Source organism: Schistocerca cancellata, chromosome 9 (assembly GCF_023864275.1).
Source record: "Schistocerca cancellata isolate TAMUIC-IGC-003103 chromosome 9, iqSchCanc2.1, whole genome shotgun sequence".
In the NCBI taxonomy this organism is placed as follows: Eukaryota; Metazoa; Arthropoda; class Insecta; order Orthoptera; family Acrididae; genus Schistocerca; species Schistocerca cancellata.
In genome coordinates this window covers 55,252,532-55,273,560 of record NC_064634.1, presented here as the reverse complement: position 1 = coordinate 55,273,560, position 21,029 = coordinate 55,252,532, and the positions used below count along the sequence as shown (strand labels likewise).

Genomic DNA, 21,029 nt, shown 5'->3' with positions numbered 1-21,029 from the left:
AATGCCAGTCACGTAGCAGGTTTAGCGTCAAAATTGAGTGGTGAAGTTAAAGTCGCAGTTTCTGTTGGCAACAACGATTACATCGCCATTTCTCCTCACGCGTCTCCGGCTACCACAAAGACCAATCTTGTCATTTAGACTCTTGCTCTTCATCACCAGAAACTGTTTTTGGAGAATGTCGATATGAAGAAATAGCGTACAAGTTACGTTAAACTATTTTTTTTCTTCTTTTGAAAACATATCGATATATCGATATTTTATCAACAGCCCTTGCTTGGGATGCGTTAGATGGCATGGCACTGCATCTGGGTCTAATACCTTGTATATCTACCTTGTCGTGAGAGACATGGGTTCCAGTAGTGGAAGTAATTTGGGTTGATATTGTTAACGGGATGTAGCTGTATCAGTGTGAACATTTTGAATTTTAGGTGGTGCGTTTGGGGCTGCTTTGCCTGTTTTCACCACGTTTCTTCCTTGGGTTCTTGGCTAATTCGTTTTATTTAGCGTTGCTGGAGTTTTGGCGCAGGTGGAGTCTGCAACCTCATTTTGGTGTGCTGTAGGTCGCTGTTGCACCTAGAAACACGGTAGTCCACATTTTCCACGCCATACTCGCAGAACCGCGCATTCAGCCCCGAGCTACACGCCTTAGCCTCGGCTGACGCGGTCTTTTCTTCTCTCACTCCTGTTCCCGACTCTGTCTGGCTGGCCAGACTACTGATCCTAGACCTGGAGCACCCTGATAGTGCTGCGCACAACGGTCTGTCTTTCGAAGGAGCGGTAAGAATTACATACAACTTAGTTCACAGTAAGTCTCTCTGAGTAATAAATGTGCTACAGAACAACTACGCAAGTACAACTGTTCAAGTAATTTCGCCCCCTCCCCCCCCCTCATAATGGTTCTAAAATAAATTGGTTCATTAAAAAAAATTAGAGGAACCTCCATAAAATCTAGATCTGTGCAAAATACCAATGTTTTCTGCACTCTGAATGCACACGTGCATTACTTTGGTTCGCATCTACTGTCAATGTTCTTATACGATCAAAAATGTATGCAAGCATGCTACGTTTAACGTGGAGGTTAGTTGTCAACACGTCCAAAAGTTGGAGCCGACGTTCGCAATGTCAGTCGCCCATACAGTAGCTCCTGACTGAACTGGTTTGATGTAAAATGTCACACTGCATCATTTACGACTGTAAAGAATGAAGTGTCACTCTAGGCTGTACGTACGTATGTCATGTATGTGATACCTTAAAGATCCACTTGATGATTGACTGAAGTAATTAACTTATGATTACTAAGGAGACATAATTATATCTTGTGGATACTACATCTACGATGATAAAAATTAATCTCGTTATTAAGTGAGATTATTCTCGTTAATTATACAAAGTCCAAACCAACGCACAAGGTGTAAAGGTTCTGTGTTATGTCGTGAAAGTCTCGCAGGACACAAGCATTAATCGTTAAGTCTTCGCCGAAACTGAGTGATGTACCGACATGAAATTGTGACCCGCCAGTAATAGTAAAACTTCAGTTACGGAAACAGGTCGATCTCGTAGTGCAGAAGCAGTCTTCGATGATCTCCAGTCGCCTGTGAATTTCAAAAATGGCTCTGAGCGCTATGGGACTTAACATCTGAGTCCCCTAGAACTTAGTACTACTTAAACCTAACTAACCTAAGGACATCACACACATCCATGCCCGAGGCAGGATTCGAACCTGCGACCGTAGTGGTCGCGCGGTTCCAGACCGTAGCGCCTAGAACTGCTCGGACACTCCGGCCTTCGCCTGTGAATTTACTGCTCATAAACATGAACTCATATAGAATCCTCGGACACTGATGCGGTGCTATTCAATCCGCGTTTGGTTATATGATGCGTAGATGTAAAGCAGATTTCTCTTGATTGCAGGAAAACACGTCCTAAATTTCCTTGCCTGTGCCAGCAGATTCATCACTAAACATCACTAACCAACTCTCCAAAGCTCCTATATAGAAGCTTGCCACATGTTCATTTCCCACAAATTAAACTTCTGGAAGTAATTAATCAGCACATTCTTCCGGAAACTTACACCAGTGGCTTCTTCAGCTCTGTCTATACTCGTCAAATAAATCAGCTCCAATCTGTTTTACAAATGGCTTCTAGCAATAGACAGTCATTAGCATGAGAATCGTATACATATTCACGCTAGCGTCTCTCGTAACAGAGTCCCCGTTGATCGCTAATTATTCACCTCGTTGGGGAAATGCGCTAACTCCCTGTATGATATAAATTTTCGAACTAGCTTCCGCTCGGGCCTCAGATGTTGATTTCCTATCACTCCGTGCCTGAAAGCTTGACAAGCAAAGACTGGAATTCGTCCAGATAGCGAGAGGAAAGAGAATGAAGATCTGTTTCGTCAGTCCACATTACGGAAAATGACAGTTCACTAAAACATACTTTTCACATCACATGCTTCTGTCCTCAAGACGCTGTTATATTAATGAGACCAAAAAGGTCGTATTGTGATTCTGATTTAGGAGTTTAAGGGGACCTAAATAGCTAAGGTCGTCAGTCTCCAATTCACCCCTCAGGACAGAAACAGTGCATCCAGTCTGCCTGAGTTTAGAGTAAATTGCGGAATGAAGTCAGGAAGTGTTCTGAATGTTTGCATAAAGTGTACCTGAGGCCGATCACGGGAACCAGCGTCGTACATGCCCAGTGGGAAACCATCTAGAAACCACATCCAGGCTGATCGGCACTCCGACTTCTCACCGCTTTGATTCGATCAGGCGGTTACCTTGCCCCGGAAGTGGGCGCTTTAACGTGCGAGCGGGTACTTCGTATTACTGGATCAAATACACATACCAGGGAAATGTCTAAAAACACTTATTGCTCTGCGTTATTCAAGGAAGCTCTGTAATACACTATATGATCAAAAGTATCCGGACACCCTCAAAAACATAGTTTTTCATATTAGGTGCATTGTGCTGCCACCTACTGCCAGGTACTCAGTGGTCATTAGACATCGTGAGAGAGCAGAATGGGATGATCCGCGCAACTCACGGACTTCGAACGTGGTCTGGTGATTGGGTGTCACTTGTGTCATACGTGTGTACGCGAGATTTCCTCACTCCAAAACATCCCTAGGTCCACTGTTTCCGAAATGATAGTGAAGTAGAAACGTGAAGGCTCACGTACAGCACAAAAGCGTGCAGGCCGACCTCGTCTGTTGACTGACTGAGACCGCCGGTAGTTGAAGAGGGTCGTAATGTCAATAGGCAGACATCTATCCAGACCATCACAATGGTATTTCAAAGTGCATCAGGATCCACTGAAAGTACTATGACTTAGGAGGGAGGTGAGAAAACTTGAATTTCACTGTCGAGTGGCTGCTCATAAGCCCACATCACGCCGGTAAATACGAAACGATGTCTCGCTTGGTGTAAGGTGCGTAAACATTGGACGATTGAGCAGTGGAAAAACGTTGTGTGGAGTGACGAATCACGGTCCACAATGCGGCGATCCGATGACGGCTGGGTGTGGGTATGACGAATGCCCGGCGGATGTCATCGGCCAGCGTGTGTAGTGCCAACAATGAAATTCGGAGGCGGTGGTGTTATGGTGTGGTCTAGCTTTTCCTGGAGGGGGCTTGCACTCCTTGTTGTTTTGCGTGACGCTATCACATCACAGGCCTACACTGATGTTTTAAGCACCTTCTTGCATCCCACTATTGAAGAGCAATTCGGCGATGGCAAGCGCATCTTTCAGCACGATCGAGCACATATTCATAATGCATGGGCTGTGGCGAAGTGGTTACATCCCTGTAATGGACATGCTTGCGCAGAGTCCTGACCTGAATCCTATAGAACACCTTTGAGATGTTTTATAACGCCAACTTCGTGCCAGCCCTCACCGGCCGACATCGATATCTCTCCTCAGTGCAGCACTCCATGAAGAATGGACTGCCATTTCCCAAGAAAACTTCCAGCACCTGCGAGTGTGGAAGCTGTCATCAAGGCTAAGGGTTGGCCAACACCATATTGAATTCCAGCATTACAGATCGAGGGCGCAACGTAGTTGTAAGTCATTTTCAGCCAGGTTTCCGTATACTTTTGATCACATAGTGTATTTACTACTTACAACAGAAATTAATATCACAAAAATCAATCGTTAAAAGTAGTCTGTTCATTTGTTTGGGGATATAACATGGTGAAGCCGGCTGCAAAGCTACGTGCAACACAAGTTTGTAGCACCATCTGCCATTACTGTGACCCAGGGCACCTGCCGCGTGACGTATGAATATGGAGAGTGGTGCTGCTGTTACTGGTTCCGCTGTATCCCATGTGGCAACTCCTCCTTCGTTGTCAAGATTATTTGTGCCTGCTAAAAGAGTGGTATTCGTTGTAATCTGACAGTGAAAATGAAATCTATGTAGCTCCTTGTATGCTAAGATGTTCAGATGGGCTGGATATAAAATTCACATAGACACCGATTTCATTTGCATAGTGTGCTTACTCAGTTTTTGTTTTAACAAATCGCTGACCGATTTATTGGTTACAAATCACAATATCGTGGACAAAGACACACTGCATTCATATAGTTTAACACCTGGAAAACGTATGCTCTTATAGTTTCACTTCTGGCAAAAGTATTTGTTTCCCCAGTGCTGTTTATACAAGCGCCCTTTTAAATAGTGTTTTTCATCATTTAAGATTAGCGCAGGGAACACATTTTGATCTTTACTCTCTTCTGTAATATCTTCAAGTATCTCTCGCTGAACGAGTCACCATACCGTCCCAAAAACGCTCTTTCTCCAATCCCTGTCCCTTAACACTTCGCGTTGAGTTCAAACCACATTTCAGGGGGTAGTTATTTATTAGTATCTTGTTCTGATGTTCTGATGTTATGTCAGTATTAATTTGTCGTAGCATGAAAATCATACGCATGTACAACTTTTGCACAGATATATAAAATTTACATATTTAAGATAACATCAATAATTTTAATGAAAATTATGTATAAAAAGTTAAAGACACACTTAAAAATTCCATCTCAACGTAGAGTTTAACGTGAAACAATAATTATCATGTAAACGAAGCACTGTCGGAGAAGAAAGTCCTGCAAAATTTCCATAAAAATGTAGTTCCGAGGAGCAGTCGAAGATCGAATCTCGGGCTGTCCTATTTGAAGTGGAACAGAAAAAATTCCTGTCAATAATTCGTCATATGGTTGGGTACAAGAAGTGGGGCAAAACCTTACCTCTTATTTTTATTCAGACTCAGATTTAGTATGTAACTACTTAATCTCAGTGCATTAAAATCTGTGGGCAGACACGAGTATGTACAAATAAGCACCTGATTATGTATAAATAACAAATGAGAAAACTGAGGCACTTGCTGTACGATATCGGTTCCAGTTCATACTGACCCATCAGCTAGATTCAACCTTTACAACTGGTCACATCTACAATGAAGGCGGCCCTTTAGTCGTGGGGATTACAGTGAAATTTCCGCAGTCGGGAACTGTACGTTGATTCTGTTTGCCAGATTTCGCTCTGCCGACGAACAGAGCTCCTGCCCCGGAACGATGATGTCCGGATACCAAAGTGCCAATAACCTGTTCTTGAGTACAGGGAGCGTTGACTCGTTGCAAATGAAAAAAACGAACAGCAGTGGTCCCTGAACCATCGTAGCTATATGAACATAGTACACAAGCTGTGCAATACCTTCTGCCTGGTGGAGCCCAATTCTAATTATTACACCTATTCCGCTTAAAATAACAGCCTTAACTGACATAAAAACAAGTTGTTTCTTTGAGGCGAATTTATTGTTTGTAGATATTTTGAGTTGCTGCAAGGAGTTCCGATTTCGGATAAACAAGTACCCCGCCAGTCCTAGACAAAGCAAATTGAAAGCTACTGACAGCGAAATACACACGAGAAATATTACTCGACTGTGGATCAAGTAATAATTGCTTGTTTTTTCAAATGCAGTACATACTGTGCATGCTATAATCCAAGGCATTAGTGCATACAACACCTGACGACGGAATACTTCGCTCGCCTCAGCAGGTAGAAGATCATTAGGAAGCCTCAGATGACGAACGCAAGCGTACATTTGGTAACAGAATGTGTTTAGCCAGATACAGCTGAGAAGCGTGAGGGAGCTATCGATCAGTACGATTGTAGGTAAGTCGGGGACACCTGTCATACGATACACGACCTCTGAACACAAGATCTGGATGATTCCCGTGATCTGAAAGGACAAGAATATTTTTCCAGGTAAATTACGTAAAACGGGAAGGTACACGTACACTGCGGCAGTCAAAAGGCGGAAAACAAAATTTACTGCTATGAACGAGATTTCTAAAGGTTTTAAAAAATCGATTTTAAAATTCTTGTATTTCAAGGTGGCTCTGTTTAAACTGTCTTTGTAGTTCAGTGTTGTTCTCGTTGGCCTTCTTTCGTCGTAAGATATATATTTCAGTGATCCATATCGATCTTTTGTTTCAAGTATTAGGCCTACACTGCAATGCTTGACACGCTCAGAGGAATAAAAATCGCTACACTTCAGCAATAGAATAGCTCTGGAAACAGAGCAGATCGCATCTGTAACCTTCGATTCCAGACACGATTGGTTGTTAGGAGTATCAAAATAGCAGCGAGCATCACGCACTGACTGTGTGATACTAAAGGGGACGTCCTGACAAATGCTGAGCGAGTTGGCTGTCATCCAGGCGAGTAGACATAGGTTGACGTTCGCCCTCTGCGTGTAGGCCAGGTAGCTGGTGACAGGTATGTGGGGCCGCCTCTGCACCATGTCGTCCCACAGCTGCACGCGACACTGCTGGCGCTGCTTGATGGTTTCTGGTGGCAGCTCTTCCAGTGGACACGTGGGGTGGTCCAGGGCGTTCGCCAACAGCTGCATGCAGTCGGTGTCCACGTTGAGAGTGGCGTTGCTTTGGTCCTCAAGCTGCCACGCCTCATCTGCAACACAATCACAATAAGTAGGTGGTGGTGGTTGTGGTCGTACCCTATAGGTAGCTTAACTGAAGTGTCGCCTGTCACCATTAACACATGGCATTGTTTAATTAAATCATCGATGATCAATGGTTATAATTGGTCACAACCAACACATAACAAGGAGCAGTTACCCAGAATGATGTAAGGCGGAATGCCAACATAAATTTTAGTCTGATGGACTTACATTTTCGTTGAGTCAAGTAAGTCTCAACTGTATCTTCGATGATGATAGAAGCTTAAGAAATGAATTAAAATTTGTACCACGCCCAGAACTTGAACCATGGTCTCATGCTTACTTCGCAGATGTGAGAACCATCACACCACTGTAGCAGTATGGCTAATCCAGCTGCATGAACTACGCTTCTCCAGTGCCCTCCGTGACACAAACTTCAGTCCACGCCTTCAAGAAAATTTTCTCCTTCCTAAACTGTCAGTATTTCTGAGGCTCTCCAGTATTGGAATGCCATCCCAGCTTGTGTACGGATGGGAAATCCTGCTCGTACCTCGGTGTAGGTAATCTATTGATCTGGTGGAATTTAAATTTTAGTATTCAGAAAGGCAAGTATTTGGGATTAATTGAAATAATAAACGCAGTTGCATTCACTGAACCAATACACGTAAGTGTATTTCATCTATAGGATGTACGAGAAATCCCCTTACCCCTTCTCACTTTGTTCAGTTAAGGAAATAAATAGATTTTACTGATACTTCTGATTTTCGATTGTTCTCACTCCGCATTGGATTGCTTCAGTATTGGAATGTTTGAGTTCTGTATCCGTGGCGACACAGTCATTCTGTAGCGACCTGGTAACACTGAAGTGCCAAGATAGACTGAGTATTGGACGTAATAAAACACAAGAGGAAACGTGTGCCGCACTTCCCCAATCACCTGAGCTGTCTCCAGTGAAATCCTTTCGTGAAAGGGCAATGAACTTTAAAGTTGGACGGCTACAATTCTGCTGTGTGAGATATTATTATCGCGAGGAATAGCGAGCGAGCAGTTATCGAGGGAAGTCGGAAGTGGCGGAGAGAAGCCCCACGACGTGAGAGGTCACAGCCTGCCGTGATCGTGCTGGTAGCGCCGGAGGAGACTTTGGTATTAATTTAGGGTATTTTGGTAACTTGCCCTTTCGCTTCACGTAGTTGTTGCTTGCTTGCGCACTGGGGGGATTCTTTGAGATTTCTGTAAGGATACACTCAGACCAACAGTCGTATCTTTTTGTTGTAGCCAGAATTGTGTTTATTGAGTATAGACATTGTGGAATAATTAAAAGTCTGTGTAAAGTTTGTCAGCATTTAAAACATCAATGTTCTGAACATAGTGAATTAAAAGTTTTTATTGGTTTCTTTCATTTTTATTTACATCGCAAGGTTAGTTGACCAAACCCCTCCCGATCATTGAATTTCTACGTATAAATTTATGGCAGTAATTGCTGCAATTACCCCATGGATCGCAGTATTGCTTTTTGAAATATTTTAGCGTGTTTCTGATGACGCAGTTGCATATGCAATACGACATAAGCTGTCTGTTGCGTACAGAAGCATTGCAGAACAGTTGTTAGGAGACTTTAGAGGATATTTTAAAACTCTCAGTCAGCTGGTTGAGAGTTGATTAAGTTATAATTCGTGGGAGGATTAATTAATTTTATGTTCCTATTTCTTCTTGCTTTCCAATCAGAATAAGACATCTCATACTCCAACTGACATTCACAGGTTTAATTGTAAAGTGTCTGCAGTAGGTACATATGGTGAGGCTATGCTAGAATTAACTTCATGTAGCACAAAAACATATCTAAAACATTGAAGTGTTGTTAAAATTAAAGACTGGTATTATGCATTATTATCATAAGCTGAAACATGGTCGCGAACTGAACACTGACCTGAAAATAGAATAAATTTCCTTAACAACACGTCTATGGTCACAAATATTTATGTCATCAGACTAACGGTTTCGGTCTATAATGACCTCTTCAGATGTGTTTTGTAAAAGAATGTCCTAATATGGTTCTAGGAATTAGGACATGTTTTCATGAAATAGATCTTAACGTGGTCATTATAAACCGAAACCTGTAGCCTGAATACATAAAAATTTGTAACCATAGTCGTGAAACGAAGGAAATTTATTATCAATCATCAGTTAGAACAGGTAGGTTGTGCAAGTAGTGTCTTTCTGTAAGGGGGGGGGGGAGGGGATGTACTATGAATTTTGCTGAGTGTCTGCAAAACAACAGCATAGATATAGACCAAGTGGACCAATCCATCAGTGCCTGTATTCTGTCTATAACAAAGTGTTTAAGCGTTAAGGCTATCACGTCCATGGGGGCTGAATTTACGACGGTATTCCAATGAATTTGTACAGCCTATTGACTGAATGCAATGCAGGCTGAATTTAAGGCTAATAGGAGACAGCTCTTTGAGAAATACTGCGTACCAATGTTAATCTTGTAAATAAAGTATTGTTATTTCCTTGCATCCGTGTCCTATCTACTCGTAGATTTGCTGTTTATCAACGAACATGTGTGCAGCAGGTAAGTAAGTAACTTCAGAGTTATTACTAGTAAGACCCACATACCTGCTATTTAGACACACACTTTATGTGATTGCCACACTGCTACTACTGTGGTTCTGACATGAATATTATCTTTGCTCCTATTCGTCTCTGTTGGAGTCTACATGATAATTTACACGAACTTATCCAGGTAACTGGTAGAGAGTAAATACTGTTGTTGTTCTTGTTTAGACACACACAGTGTTAGATTCTTTAGATCAAATTGGATGATGTTGCTTCGATCATCTTCATGAGTGTTAAACAGATACAAGCTGTATTCGTGGTATGTGGGGGGGGGGGGGCGGGGTAATTGCATATTTGTATATAAATTTATGTCTTTCCTAAAATACTACTGTTTATTTATTCAACATCTAGCAGCTGGCAGATCATGGTGGGAGAAATTGATCCCACCAGTTTTGTAAGCCAACAGGGAGCAAGAGGTGTGGCTGGTAGTGGTCTATTCTTGCAGAGAATCTACACTCCTGGAAATGGAAAAAAGAACACATTGACACCGGTGTGTCAGACCCACCATACTTGCTCCGGACACTGCGAGAGGGCTGTACAAGCAATGATCACACGCACGGCACAGCGGACACACCAGGGACCGCGGTGTTGGCCGTCGAATGGCGCTAGCTGCGCAGCATTTGTGCACCACCGCCGTCAGTGTCGGCCAGTTTGCCGTGGCATACGGAGCTCCATCGCAGTCTTTAACACTGGTAGCATGCCGCGACAGCGTGGACGTGAACCGTATGTGCAGTTGACGGACTTTGAGCAAGGGCGTATAGTGGGCATGCGGGAGGCCGGGTGGACGTACCGCCGAATTGCTCAACACGTGGGGCGTGAGGTCTCCACAGTACATCGATGTTGTCGCCAGTGGTCGGCGGAAGGTGCACGTGCCCGTCGACCTTGGACCGGACCGCAGCGACGCACGGATGCACGCCAAGACCGTAGGATCCTACGCAGTGCCGTAGGGGACCGCACCGCCACTTCCCAGCAAATTAGGGACACTGTTGCTCCTGGGGTATCGGCGAGGACCATTCGCAACCGTCTCCATGAAGCTGGGCTACGGTCCCGCACACCGTTAGGCCGTCTTCCGCTCACGCCCCAACATCGTGCAGCCCGCCTCCAGTGGTGTCGCGACAGGCGTGAATGGAGGGACGAATGGAGACGTGTCGTCTTCAGCGATGAGAGTCGCATCTGCCTTGGTGCCAATGATGGTCGTATGCGTGTTTGGCGCCGTGCCGGTGAGCGCCACAATCAGGACTGCATACGACCGAGGCACACAGGGCCAACACCCGGCATCATGGTGTGGGGAGCGATCTCCTACACTGGCCGTACACCACTGGTGATCGTCGAGGGGACACTGAATAGTGCACGGTACATCCAAACCGTCATCGAACCCATCGTTCTACCATTCCTAGACCGGCAAGGGAACTTGCTGTTCCAACAGGACAATGCACGTCCGCATGTATCCCGTGCCACCCAACGTGCTCTAGAAGGTGTAAGTCAACTACCCTGGCCAGCAAGATCTCCGGATCTGTCCCCCATTGAGCATGTTTGGGACTGGATGAAGCGTCGTCTCACGCGGTCTGCACGTCCAGCACGAACGCTGGTCCAACTGAGGCGCCAGGTGGAAATGGCATGGCAAGCCGTTCCACAGGACTACATCCAGCATCTCTACGATCGTCTCCATGGGAGAATAGCAGCCTGCATTGCTGCGAAAGGTGGATATACACTGTACTAGTGCCGACATTGTGCATGCTCTGTTGCCTGTGTCTATGTGCCTGTGGTTCTGTCAGTGTGATCATGTGATGTATCTGACCCCAGGAATGTGTCAATAAAGTTTCCCCTTCCTGGGACAATGAATTCACGGTGTTCCTATTTCAATTTCCAGGAGTGTAGATGTGTCTGGTTAGAAACAAAATCAGTCTTAGTCTGAGTGCTGACAGCTGCAGTATCAGAGCCATGTACGACATGGTTTTTTATTCCCAAGAATTTCACACCACAAACAATCTATTTGTTGCAAAAGTATTTGGGATGTTGGATGATGCTTGACGTAGAGTGGCTGGCTCTGGTGCTTATTCTGGAGTTATTGACACTGTACTATGAGTTGGATGTAAGTTCTGCAAAATGCTTAGAAGAGAATCACTATGAGCACAGCGTGGACTCAGCTGGAATGCCACTGGAGATGGTGCTGAATTGTCTTTAAATGCGAACATTGTAGGTTAGGTTTTACCACATTGACATTAAATGAAACAACATGTTTACTGTTACCAGTCACTGTTTATTTACCTCCCCGACACGTTTCAAACGTTTAAACCTCCATCATCAGTTGGATAACTTAGGCTTCGCAATCGTTTATACAATGAGGTGACACTTAACAAACTTTCAGTTCAATAATCATGTTGGTTACAGTGGTAGAACGAAACACAAATAACAGTTTTGGTTGGGATTCACAGAGTGAGAGGAAGAGAAGGTGAGAGCGAGAGAGAGGGTGGAAAGGGTTATTTTAGGTTGGATGTGTAGGATGCCGATACTTGTGTTGTTAAGATGGTGTTTTGTTTCATGCAGGTGGGTGGCTATTGCTGATGTATGCCATATTTTGTTTTTAACTGCTACCATGTGTTCTTTGAATCTAATCTCAAATGATGTGCCTGTCTGGCCTGTGTACAAGCAGTCACAGTCCAAACATTGAATTTTGTTCACAGCTGTGTGATGAAGTGGTTTTCGTGTGCTGATGTTTTGGTGTAACTTCTGTCCAATCTTGTCGTCTGTGGTATAGGATATGCTTATGCCTTCTCGTTTGAAGACACTGCCAATATGATATGAAATGTTACTTAGAAAGGAGATTTTATGGAAGATGTCATTTTCTTTTTGGTTTTTGTGTTGTGATTGCTTTGCTACTATTGAGTCATTTAGGGTGTCTACTATGGAGCTGTTATTACCATTTGCTATAGCTGTTTGTTTCATTATTTCAATTTCTTGTTCACATTTGTCTTCAGAGAGTGGTAGTAGGATAGCTCTATTGATCATGTACCGGAATGCTGCCATTTTGTGGGCTGTGGGGTCACAAGAGGAGTTGTGTATTGTAGTATGTGTTGTGGTAGGCTTCCGAAAAATTTCAAACTGATGTCTGTTATTCTTTATTCTAATGGTAAGGTCCAAAAAATTTATATTGTCCCCTGCTTGGTGTTCAACTGTGAATTTTATGTTGTTATGAGAGTTGTTGAATAATTGGTTCAACTGACTGATGTCATCTTGAGTGCCTTTGATTAAAATGATGGTATCATCTAAATATCTATAGTAGTAGATGATATTTTTCAGGAGATGGTGATTGGAATTCAGGAGTTTGTCTTCTAAATTACTTATAAATATTGCAGCTAGCAATCTGGAAAGATTCGAGCCCATTGCCAGACCATTTGTTTCTTTGTAGATTTCATTGTTAAATTTTAAATAGTTGTGTGAAAGTGTGAATTAGAGCAGGCCTGTTAGTTCTGTAATGTGTGTTGAAATGATTTTTTTGTGCTTTTGTAGGTTGGCATTGCTTATCTGTAGTGTGGAATCTATTGGCACAGAGGAATAAAAGTTTTCTATGTCAAATGAGGCAAGTTCTTCCAAAAAATCGTAACACAAGACACACAAAAATGTCATACTAACAAATGTAAATCCACCTGATGATGCAGGTTTAAACCTTTGAAACACATCGTGGAGATAAATAAACAATGACTGGTAACAGTAAAGTTTTTGTTTCAAATGGTTCAAATGGCTCTGAGCACTATGGGACTTAACATCTGAGGTCGTCAGTCCACTAGAACTTAGAACTACTTAAACCCAACTAACCTAAGGACACCACGCACATCCATGCTCGAGGCAGGATTCCTACCTGCGACCGTAGCGGTCGCGCGGATCCCGACTGTAGCGCCTAGAACCGCTGGGTCACTCCGGCCGGCGCAGAGGTCTGATTCGCTTATGTTGTGCGCGGTTAGTTGTTCAACTCTTCGAACCGATTTCCTGCTCCGCAAGCTCTTTGAACAGATGTTCGTGTTTATGTTCATTGGGTCGTCATGCACGCCTTGTTACTTGGATTTGTGATTTTGGAATAGCGTATTGTCCTGTCTGCTCTGTGTGATTTTGAAGTAACTTGTTTTAATCTAGTGGCCAGCCTTTTCTCTCAGAAAACATGCCATGGTTAATATTGTAAAGGTTTTGTAGTGTGCCCAGTTGCCACGCACAGCTGTATCAGGAGCTTAAGCCTTATCTGACTAAAAAAAATTGTTTGTTTAAGAATTCTTGTGCAATAAAAACAGCTGTTTCCATGTTTTAGTATTTGTTCTCACTATGTTTTAGAATATGGTGAGCTTTGGTATCACTATTTTCCAGCCCTTTTAAGCATGTTATTAGCTCTAGTTTATGGTAAGACCCTAGCGAGTTGTTTATTGCATGCCTTCCTGGAAGAAACTACAGATTCCTTTCTGTAGTTCCCTTGGCGAAGCTTATTGGCTCAAATGGTTCAAATGGCTCTGAGCACTACGGGACTTGACTTCTGAGGTCATCAGTCACCTAGAACTTAGAACTACTTAAACCTAACTAACCTAAGGACATCACACACATCCATGCCCGAGGCAGGATTCCAACCTGCGACCGTAGCGATCGCGCCGTTCCAGTCTGTAGCGCCTAGAACCGCTCGGCCACCTCGGCCGGCGCGAAGCTTATTTCCTAGGGCGGTTCGAGTTTTAGAAACGCTCCGTTAGTGCAACCATGATTAAACCATAAATTCACTTGTAGTATAGTCAGACACTTATCTCTCCTACTGTTAACAGCAGGTACTAAGTTGCTGAGGGAGTGTTTCGTGTCGGCGCCTTCTCGCCGCGTGGGTCTGGCTTCCGTGAAGCCGTGTCACGGCTCTCTAGCATTTCCTAGCGCGGCGTGCTGTTTGTTTGCAGTAGCGCGGCATGGCTGTCTGTGCTCATGCTGAATATTTTATGTTATGTGACTGGTATTGTAAATGAAATTTTGTTGCCGGCCAAGAGGCATTTGATTAACAGGCTCCGCGCAGGAAATTTTCTCTTTCATGTTTAATACATATAGTATTCTTGAGCTAGTTTTATTGCAAATTTTTTGTGTAAGCCTTTTGAGGGCATGCCTAATGTATTGAAGAAACGCATCAACAACTAATTTACTTATTTTAATTGGCTGCTTTGTTTCAAATTGTGTAATTTAAAAATTATAAAAAGGCCAATATTTTAAGGTCTTATTTCTTGAATTGGTTTGAAATTATTGTTACTGTAATTCATCTACATTTACACTCCGCAAGCCACCCAACGGTGTGTGGCGGAGGGTACCTTGAGTGCCTCTATCGATTCTCCCTTCTATTCCAGTCTCGTATTTTTCGTGGAAAGAAGGATTGTCGGTATGCCTCTGTGTGGGCTTTAATGTCTCTGATTTTATCCTCATGGTCTCTTCTCGAGATATACGTAGGAGGGAGCAATATACTGCTTGACTTCTCGGTGAAGGTATGTTCTCGAAACTTCAACGAAAGCCCATACCGAGCTACTGAGCGTCTCTCCTGTAGTGTCTTCCTCTGGAGTTTGTCTATCATCTCCGTAACGCTTTCGCGATTACTAGATAACAGAATCACTGGTGCCAGCGACTCCTCCACGGCTCAATGACACAAGTTCGTTTCCCCAAAAATGGTCCATACCCCCCAGGTAACAGGAAGGAGTGACACCCACCAAACAGTCATTAATTAGAATAAAAATACAATTTCACTGATACAACAGGAATAGAGCCCTGTATTTGTGCTGTCACGTGGGGCAGCGACCAGACAACATCTCTAGCCGTGCCACTGTCATTACCTCCCTTTCCTGTTACAGTCGCGTATGGTTCGCGGGTAGAGCGATTGCCGGAAAGCCTCCGTGCGCGCTCGAATCTCTCTAATTTTACATTCGTGATCTGCTCGGGAGGTATAAGTAGGGGGAAGCAATATATTCGATACCTCATCCAGAAATGCACCCTCTCGAAACACGGACATCAAGCTACATCGCGATGCAGAGCGCCTCTCTTGCAGAGTCTGCCACTTGAGTTTGCTAAACATGTCCGTAACGCTATCAAGTTTACCAAATAACCCTGTGACGAAACGCGCCGCTCTTAAGCATTATCAATAAGATAAACAGAAATAGATAAATGCAGGAAAATGGAGGTGTTAGAGGGAACATGCAGTTTCAGAGTGTGGTGGTGCTGCATTTTAACATTAACATTATAATCAAAGCAGTGGCTGTGTAACAGTTTTCATTAAATAAATGAGCAAAGTAAAATATGAACAGTATTTGATGAGACAATTACAAGGGGTATTAAACATGAACAGTAATACAAGTACCAGTTAAAGAAATTGATATTGCTTAAGTTCCGTATGTATTCTGTAGTTACATTGATAATTGTCTCTTCTTTTAATTGGTTTGTGTATCACTCTCCACGTTTCGTACCTCCTGATGTAGCCTTGTCTAGTACTAATTTTATTTTATTTTATTAGTTTTGTTTATTAACAGAAACTGTTATGTAGGCATGCTATTCCTATTTTGTGCTAAGGGTTTTCCTGTCTACCCCATTGTTATTAATGTACTGTTCAATTTTTACTTTTTCATTGCAAAGATGTTACTTATTGTATGTCTCTATTCATTCTAGATATGTTACTTATCTTCCAATGTTGTTTGCAAACTTTTTTAACTTCTTAGGTGATAATACTCAGTAAATGTCTGAAGATGGTTTGTAAGCCGAAAACCGGTTAACAATAAAAGTAATATTGTAGAATAAAAGCAGACTGGTACTTTTTCGTTTATTACCATCTTTACGCTGACACGTAGGTAAATATGAGTTCAAGTGCAATACTCGTCAATAATCTCGGCTATAAATTATGGTTACTATAGTGACAGTTAAAGATGATTAATTGTAGTTAAATGACAATTATTACCCATTAATTATGTCCTAAATAAGAAAAGCGAGTGCCCAAGTATCTGTTACTTTACATAAGATGAGCCAGGGCAAGCGGGATAAAAACACTGGGCCCTTTGTTCCCACACCAGTACAGACCCCCTACTGGCCAAGTTCACTGCTGATGGCTGCTTCTGTTGTGCATAGTCGATATCGAGATCATACACGCCCTGAACGCCTTCTTCCACGGCTGCTAGGAGCCACAGGTTGGTGTGGGTGGAACAGCAAATTAGCTCTGTGCTGTCAACGTCCTTGCGGCGCTGTTCGTGCTGACTCCGTCCTTCCCCCACTGCCACCTGCGAGCCACATCCCGGACAGCGCCAACCTCAATGGGGCAGGTGCCTCCAACACCCCTCGAACACCAACTGTGTGGAGCAATGACACATCAGCTGATGTATTCTGGATAATAAATGCTTTGTTTCTCAAAGCTATTTCTTTGGTGTCTCATCAGATGCCTTCTGGATGCCCACCCACCCGTCCACTGGCCATTCAGACCCTGGGGTGATGGTCCACCGACATGCTCATCTCGATTTTCCCATGTTCTGTCTTGGACTCTCTTTCTAGGTGGGCAATAACTCTTTACGTGTGGATAAACTGTAGCTGCTACAACTTAATGCTCTAGGTCAGGTAATGTTGCACAGGCAGACTTGTGTATGTAAGATTGCTCTCGACAAGATTCGCTATTCCAGCCCTTTCCATCCATTCTGCCCTTACTTTCAACAACGCAGGCTTAAACAATGCTTCCGAGACTGCTGCGAAATTTGCTTGGTTTTGGTGTAATTGTTGTGGACAACTTTCTTTGTTGGATACTACATATCGTGGATCCCTCTTTAACAGTTTAAGCATTAACTTGTTTTTCTAATGTTTTATGCTTCTCCTGATTTCTTGAAGTTGTATATTTTCACCGCCCGTTAACTATATATGTTCCATTTCAGTCAATGTTAAGCCGAAGACACCGCCCACGGGCCGGCCGGAGTGGCCGAGCGGTTCTAGGCGCTTCAGTCTGGAACCGCGTGACCGCTACGGTCGCAGGTTCGAATCCTGCCTCGGTCATGGATGTGTGTGATGTCCTTAGGTTAGTTAGGTTTAAGTAATTCTAAGTAATAGAGGGCTAATGACCTCAGATGTTAAGTCCCATAGTGCTCAGAGCCATTTGAACCATTTTTGAACACCGCCCACGAATCTGTTATCGTCTATGGATTGCCTCTTAGAGACATTTAGCCTGTGAGGTTAAGGGCTATTGTAGTTTTGCATTATTAGCTGTGTTTGGTTGCTGACTTGGTACGTGTGTTGAGCGATATACATTCCAGTTGTTGGTGTTATCACGTTACAGATTACCATTGTTTCGTTTCATGTTGTGTCATGAACTGCGATGAGTTGCCCTCGTTGGCTTATGTTCACTACCCGGTCTGATTTAACTGCACTCTTCAGTAAAGGAAATACTTGCGTGTTATGTATGCATCACTTCACCATAGCCGTATTTTTTGGGACATTTTGCCGTAATGGATGGTATACAGTATAGAGACAGCTATAGAAATTTTAAATTACTTGCTTCGTTATAAGGTTCTTATACTCCTTCATTCATTTTCTTCCCATTCATGGGATCTTCTGTCTTTCACTAAATGATCTTCTTGGCAGCAAATACATACAATGGATGGAAACGAGTATATCTATGGTATGTGTTGTCCACCATGTCTTTCGCACCTTGTCCACTTTTGCACTGGCAGCTAATGTGGCTGTAGTATAGCCGTTTGAAACATCGTCTCACAGCAGGTGCAAAAGATTCTACAAAACACCTGTTTCCATAGATGTATACAAATACAGTTAAATTTTGAGCATCAACTTTTAATACACACGTTTGGTGTTTCCAGAGCATTTTCTCCATTTTGCATAACTCGCTTTGAAAACCTGTGTACTTTTGTAACTTTGTAGTACAACCAACATCTTCACTTCACGAGATACCGACACCTATAACTACTCCTAGTTTGCTGACAATATGTTAGGGAGTATGCACGCCACAATTACTCCTTTTGAAAACTTTTTGACCTTCTCACTGGTTCGCAGCCTCACTTTTGGTAAGTTATATTTTTACACAGTTCTTGCTAGCAGATGCCACATTCACATTATAGGTCTTCATTAACCGGACTTTTGAATAAATTTATTTATCAACGGCCGTAGGGTCTTCACCAATATATCTGTCGATACTTTGAACGTACACCGTATGTTATTGTCCCAAACCTGACGTCTCTTTCTATCCTGAGGACTTCGCGGTTCTGTGAAAGTTGACTGTGGTGTCTTCCGAGTGTTCTCTTCGTTGTTTCTCTTCCAGCTATCAATTACTGTCGGTCGTACTTCCCTAACTTTGTTTGTTCTTTACCCTACCAATACAGCAGGTTTTCCTTTCGTCCTTGAGACCGATGACCTCTGCAGTTTGGTCCCATTCATCTTTAAACCAACCAACCAATCCTTTCGTCCTTCATTTGTCAATATCGAGATCTATCTCAAAGACGTGTATCAGTTCGTAAGAATTAGACCGGCTATAGATTTCATTGCAACAGTTAAGAAAGGTCCTAACGGCGTTTCTGATACGAGCACACGTGGATGTTTTGATTTTATTAGGCAACCTTTAGCACGCAGATGACCGTTGCGCAGTAATGTAAACTGGCGACGTTTTCAGCAACGTCTACAACACGACTTTCACTATTCAGCAGTTTGAACACCGTTCCTGATCGACGCTAGCGGCCAATCGTTCCTAGCAGGGATACGGTGTAACTGTGACATCTGTCTCATAAAAAAAAATATTTTTGTTTCTTCTAAACATTAAAATTTTGTACATGTAAGTTGTCTTACATTCCGTATAGCGCAGGAGTTAAAAATACCACGAAATGAGGTAGTTAGTTGGCAGTAGATCCAGTAGGGAAACACGGACTGTGGGAAAACCGGAACAGAAGAGAATCGAAGCATTTGAGATGTGTTGCTACAGACGAATGTTGAAAATTAGGTGGACTGATAAGGTAAGGAATGAGGGCTTTCTGTGCAGAATCGGAGAGGAAAGGAACATGTGGAAAACACTGATAAGGAGAAGGGACAGAATGATAGGACATTTGTTACGACATCAGGGAATGACTTCTGTGATACTAGAGGGAGCTGTAGAGGGGCAAAAACTGTAGAGATGACAGAGATTGGAATACATACAGCAAATAATTGAGGACGTAGGTTGCAAATGCTACTCTAAGATTAAGAGGTTAGCTCAGGAGAAGAATGTGTGGCGGGCCACATCAAAACAGTCAGAAGACTGATGACCAAGATGCAGTTGGAGAACTGCTAACTAATCGAAAAATATGCATTGAACTCCATAAAACCAGAAATCATGTTGCATGAAATTGGAAATCGTGGGATATCTAAGTCTGGTTATTCACAAACGTTCTTGAACACAGTCGACAGTCATCATTGCGTAAACATAAGGGGTGAGTCCTACTATTAAACTTACCTATTGTATTCGTTATGGCGTAAGGTAATGTCTGTAGAGTGTTGAATCTGAAGGAACGGTAGACGGAGTACAGAGCGTCGGCGAGGCCGAACATTTGAGATGCCTGTGGTTGTTGGTTCTCACACAGCGCGCTGAAGTTGTCACGTAGGAAGAGCTGTTGTTCGTGATAGTCCAGTACCTCATCATACAAATGTGGTTCGCTGTAACATACAAACTACGACGTTAAATGTTAAAATTAAATAAATGAAATCATGTCAGATCATGTACAGTGTATGCATGAATGTAAAAATAAATGCGAGGGTAGTTCAGTAAGTAATGCAACACATTTTTTTTCTCGGCCAATTTTGGTTGAAAAAACCGGAAATTTCTTGTGGAATATTTTCAAACATTCCCGCTTCGTCTCGTATAATTTCATTGACTTCCGACAGGTGGCAGCGCTGTACGGAGCTGTTAAAATGGCGTCTGTAACGGATGTGCTTTGCAAACAACGGGCAGTGATCGAGTTTCTTTTGGCGGAAAACCAGGGCATCTCAGATATTCATAGGCGCTTGCAGAATGTCTACGGTGATCTGACAGTGGACAAAAGCACGGTGAGTCGTTGGGCAAAGCGTGTGTCATCATCGCCGCAAGTTCAAGCAAGACTGTCTGATCTCCCGCGTGCGGGCCGGCCGTGCACAGCTGTGACTCCTGCAATGGCGGAGCGTGCGCTCCCACTCGTTCGAGATGATCGACGGATCACCATCAAACAACTCAGTGCTCAACTTGACATCTCTGTTGGTAGTGCTGTCACAATTGTTCACCAGTTGGGATATTCAAAGGTTTGTTCCCGCTGTGTCCCTCGTTGTCTAACCGAACACCATAAAGAGCAAAGGGGAACCATCTGTGCGGAATTGCTTGCTCCTCATGTGGCTGAGGGTGACAATTTCTTGTCAAAGATTGTTACAGGTGATGAAACATGGGTTCATCACTTCGAACCTGAAACAAAACGGCAATCAATGGAG

At 43.2% G+C, this 21,029-nt stretch overlaps 1 protein-coding gene across 1 annotated transcript in view; it reads right to left on the bottom strand.

The window, feature by feature from the left end:
* Positions 1–5,021: 5,021 nt before the first annotated feature.
* The window catches only part of LOC126100505 (uncharacterized), a 176,550-nt gene continuing 160,542 nt past the window's right edge, over positions 5,022–21,029 (bottom strand). Inside the window, exons 6-7 of the mRNA XM_049911115.1 lie at positions 20,029–20,228; positions 5,022–6,967 (exon numbers count right to left, since the gene is read on the bottom strand). Coding sequence (XP_049767072.1) covers positions 5,478–6,967; positions 20,029–20,228 — 1,690 coding nt within the window. The 3' untranslated portion in view covers positions 5,022–5,477. The remainder of the gene's footprint in view (positions 6,968–20,028; positions 20,229–21,029) is intronic.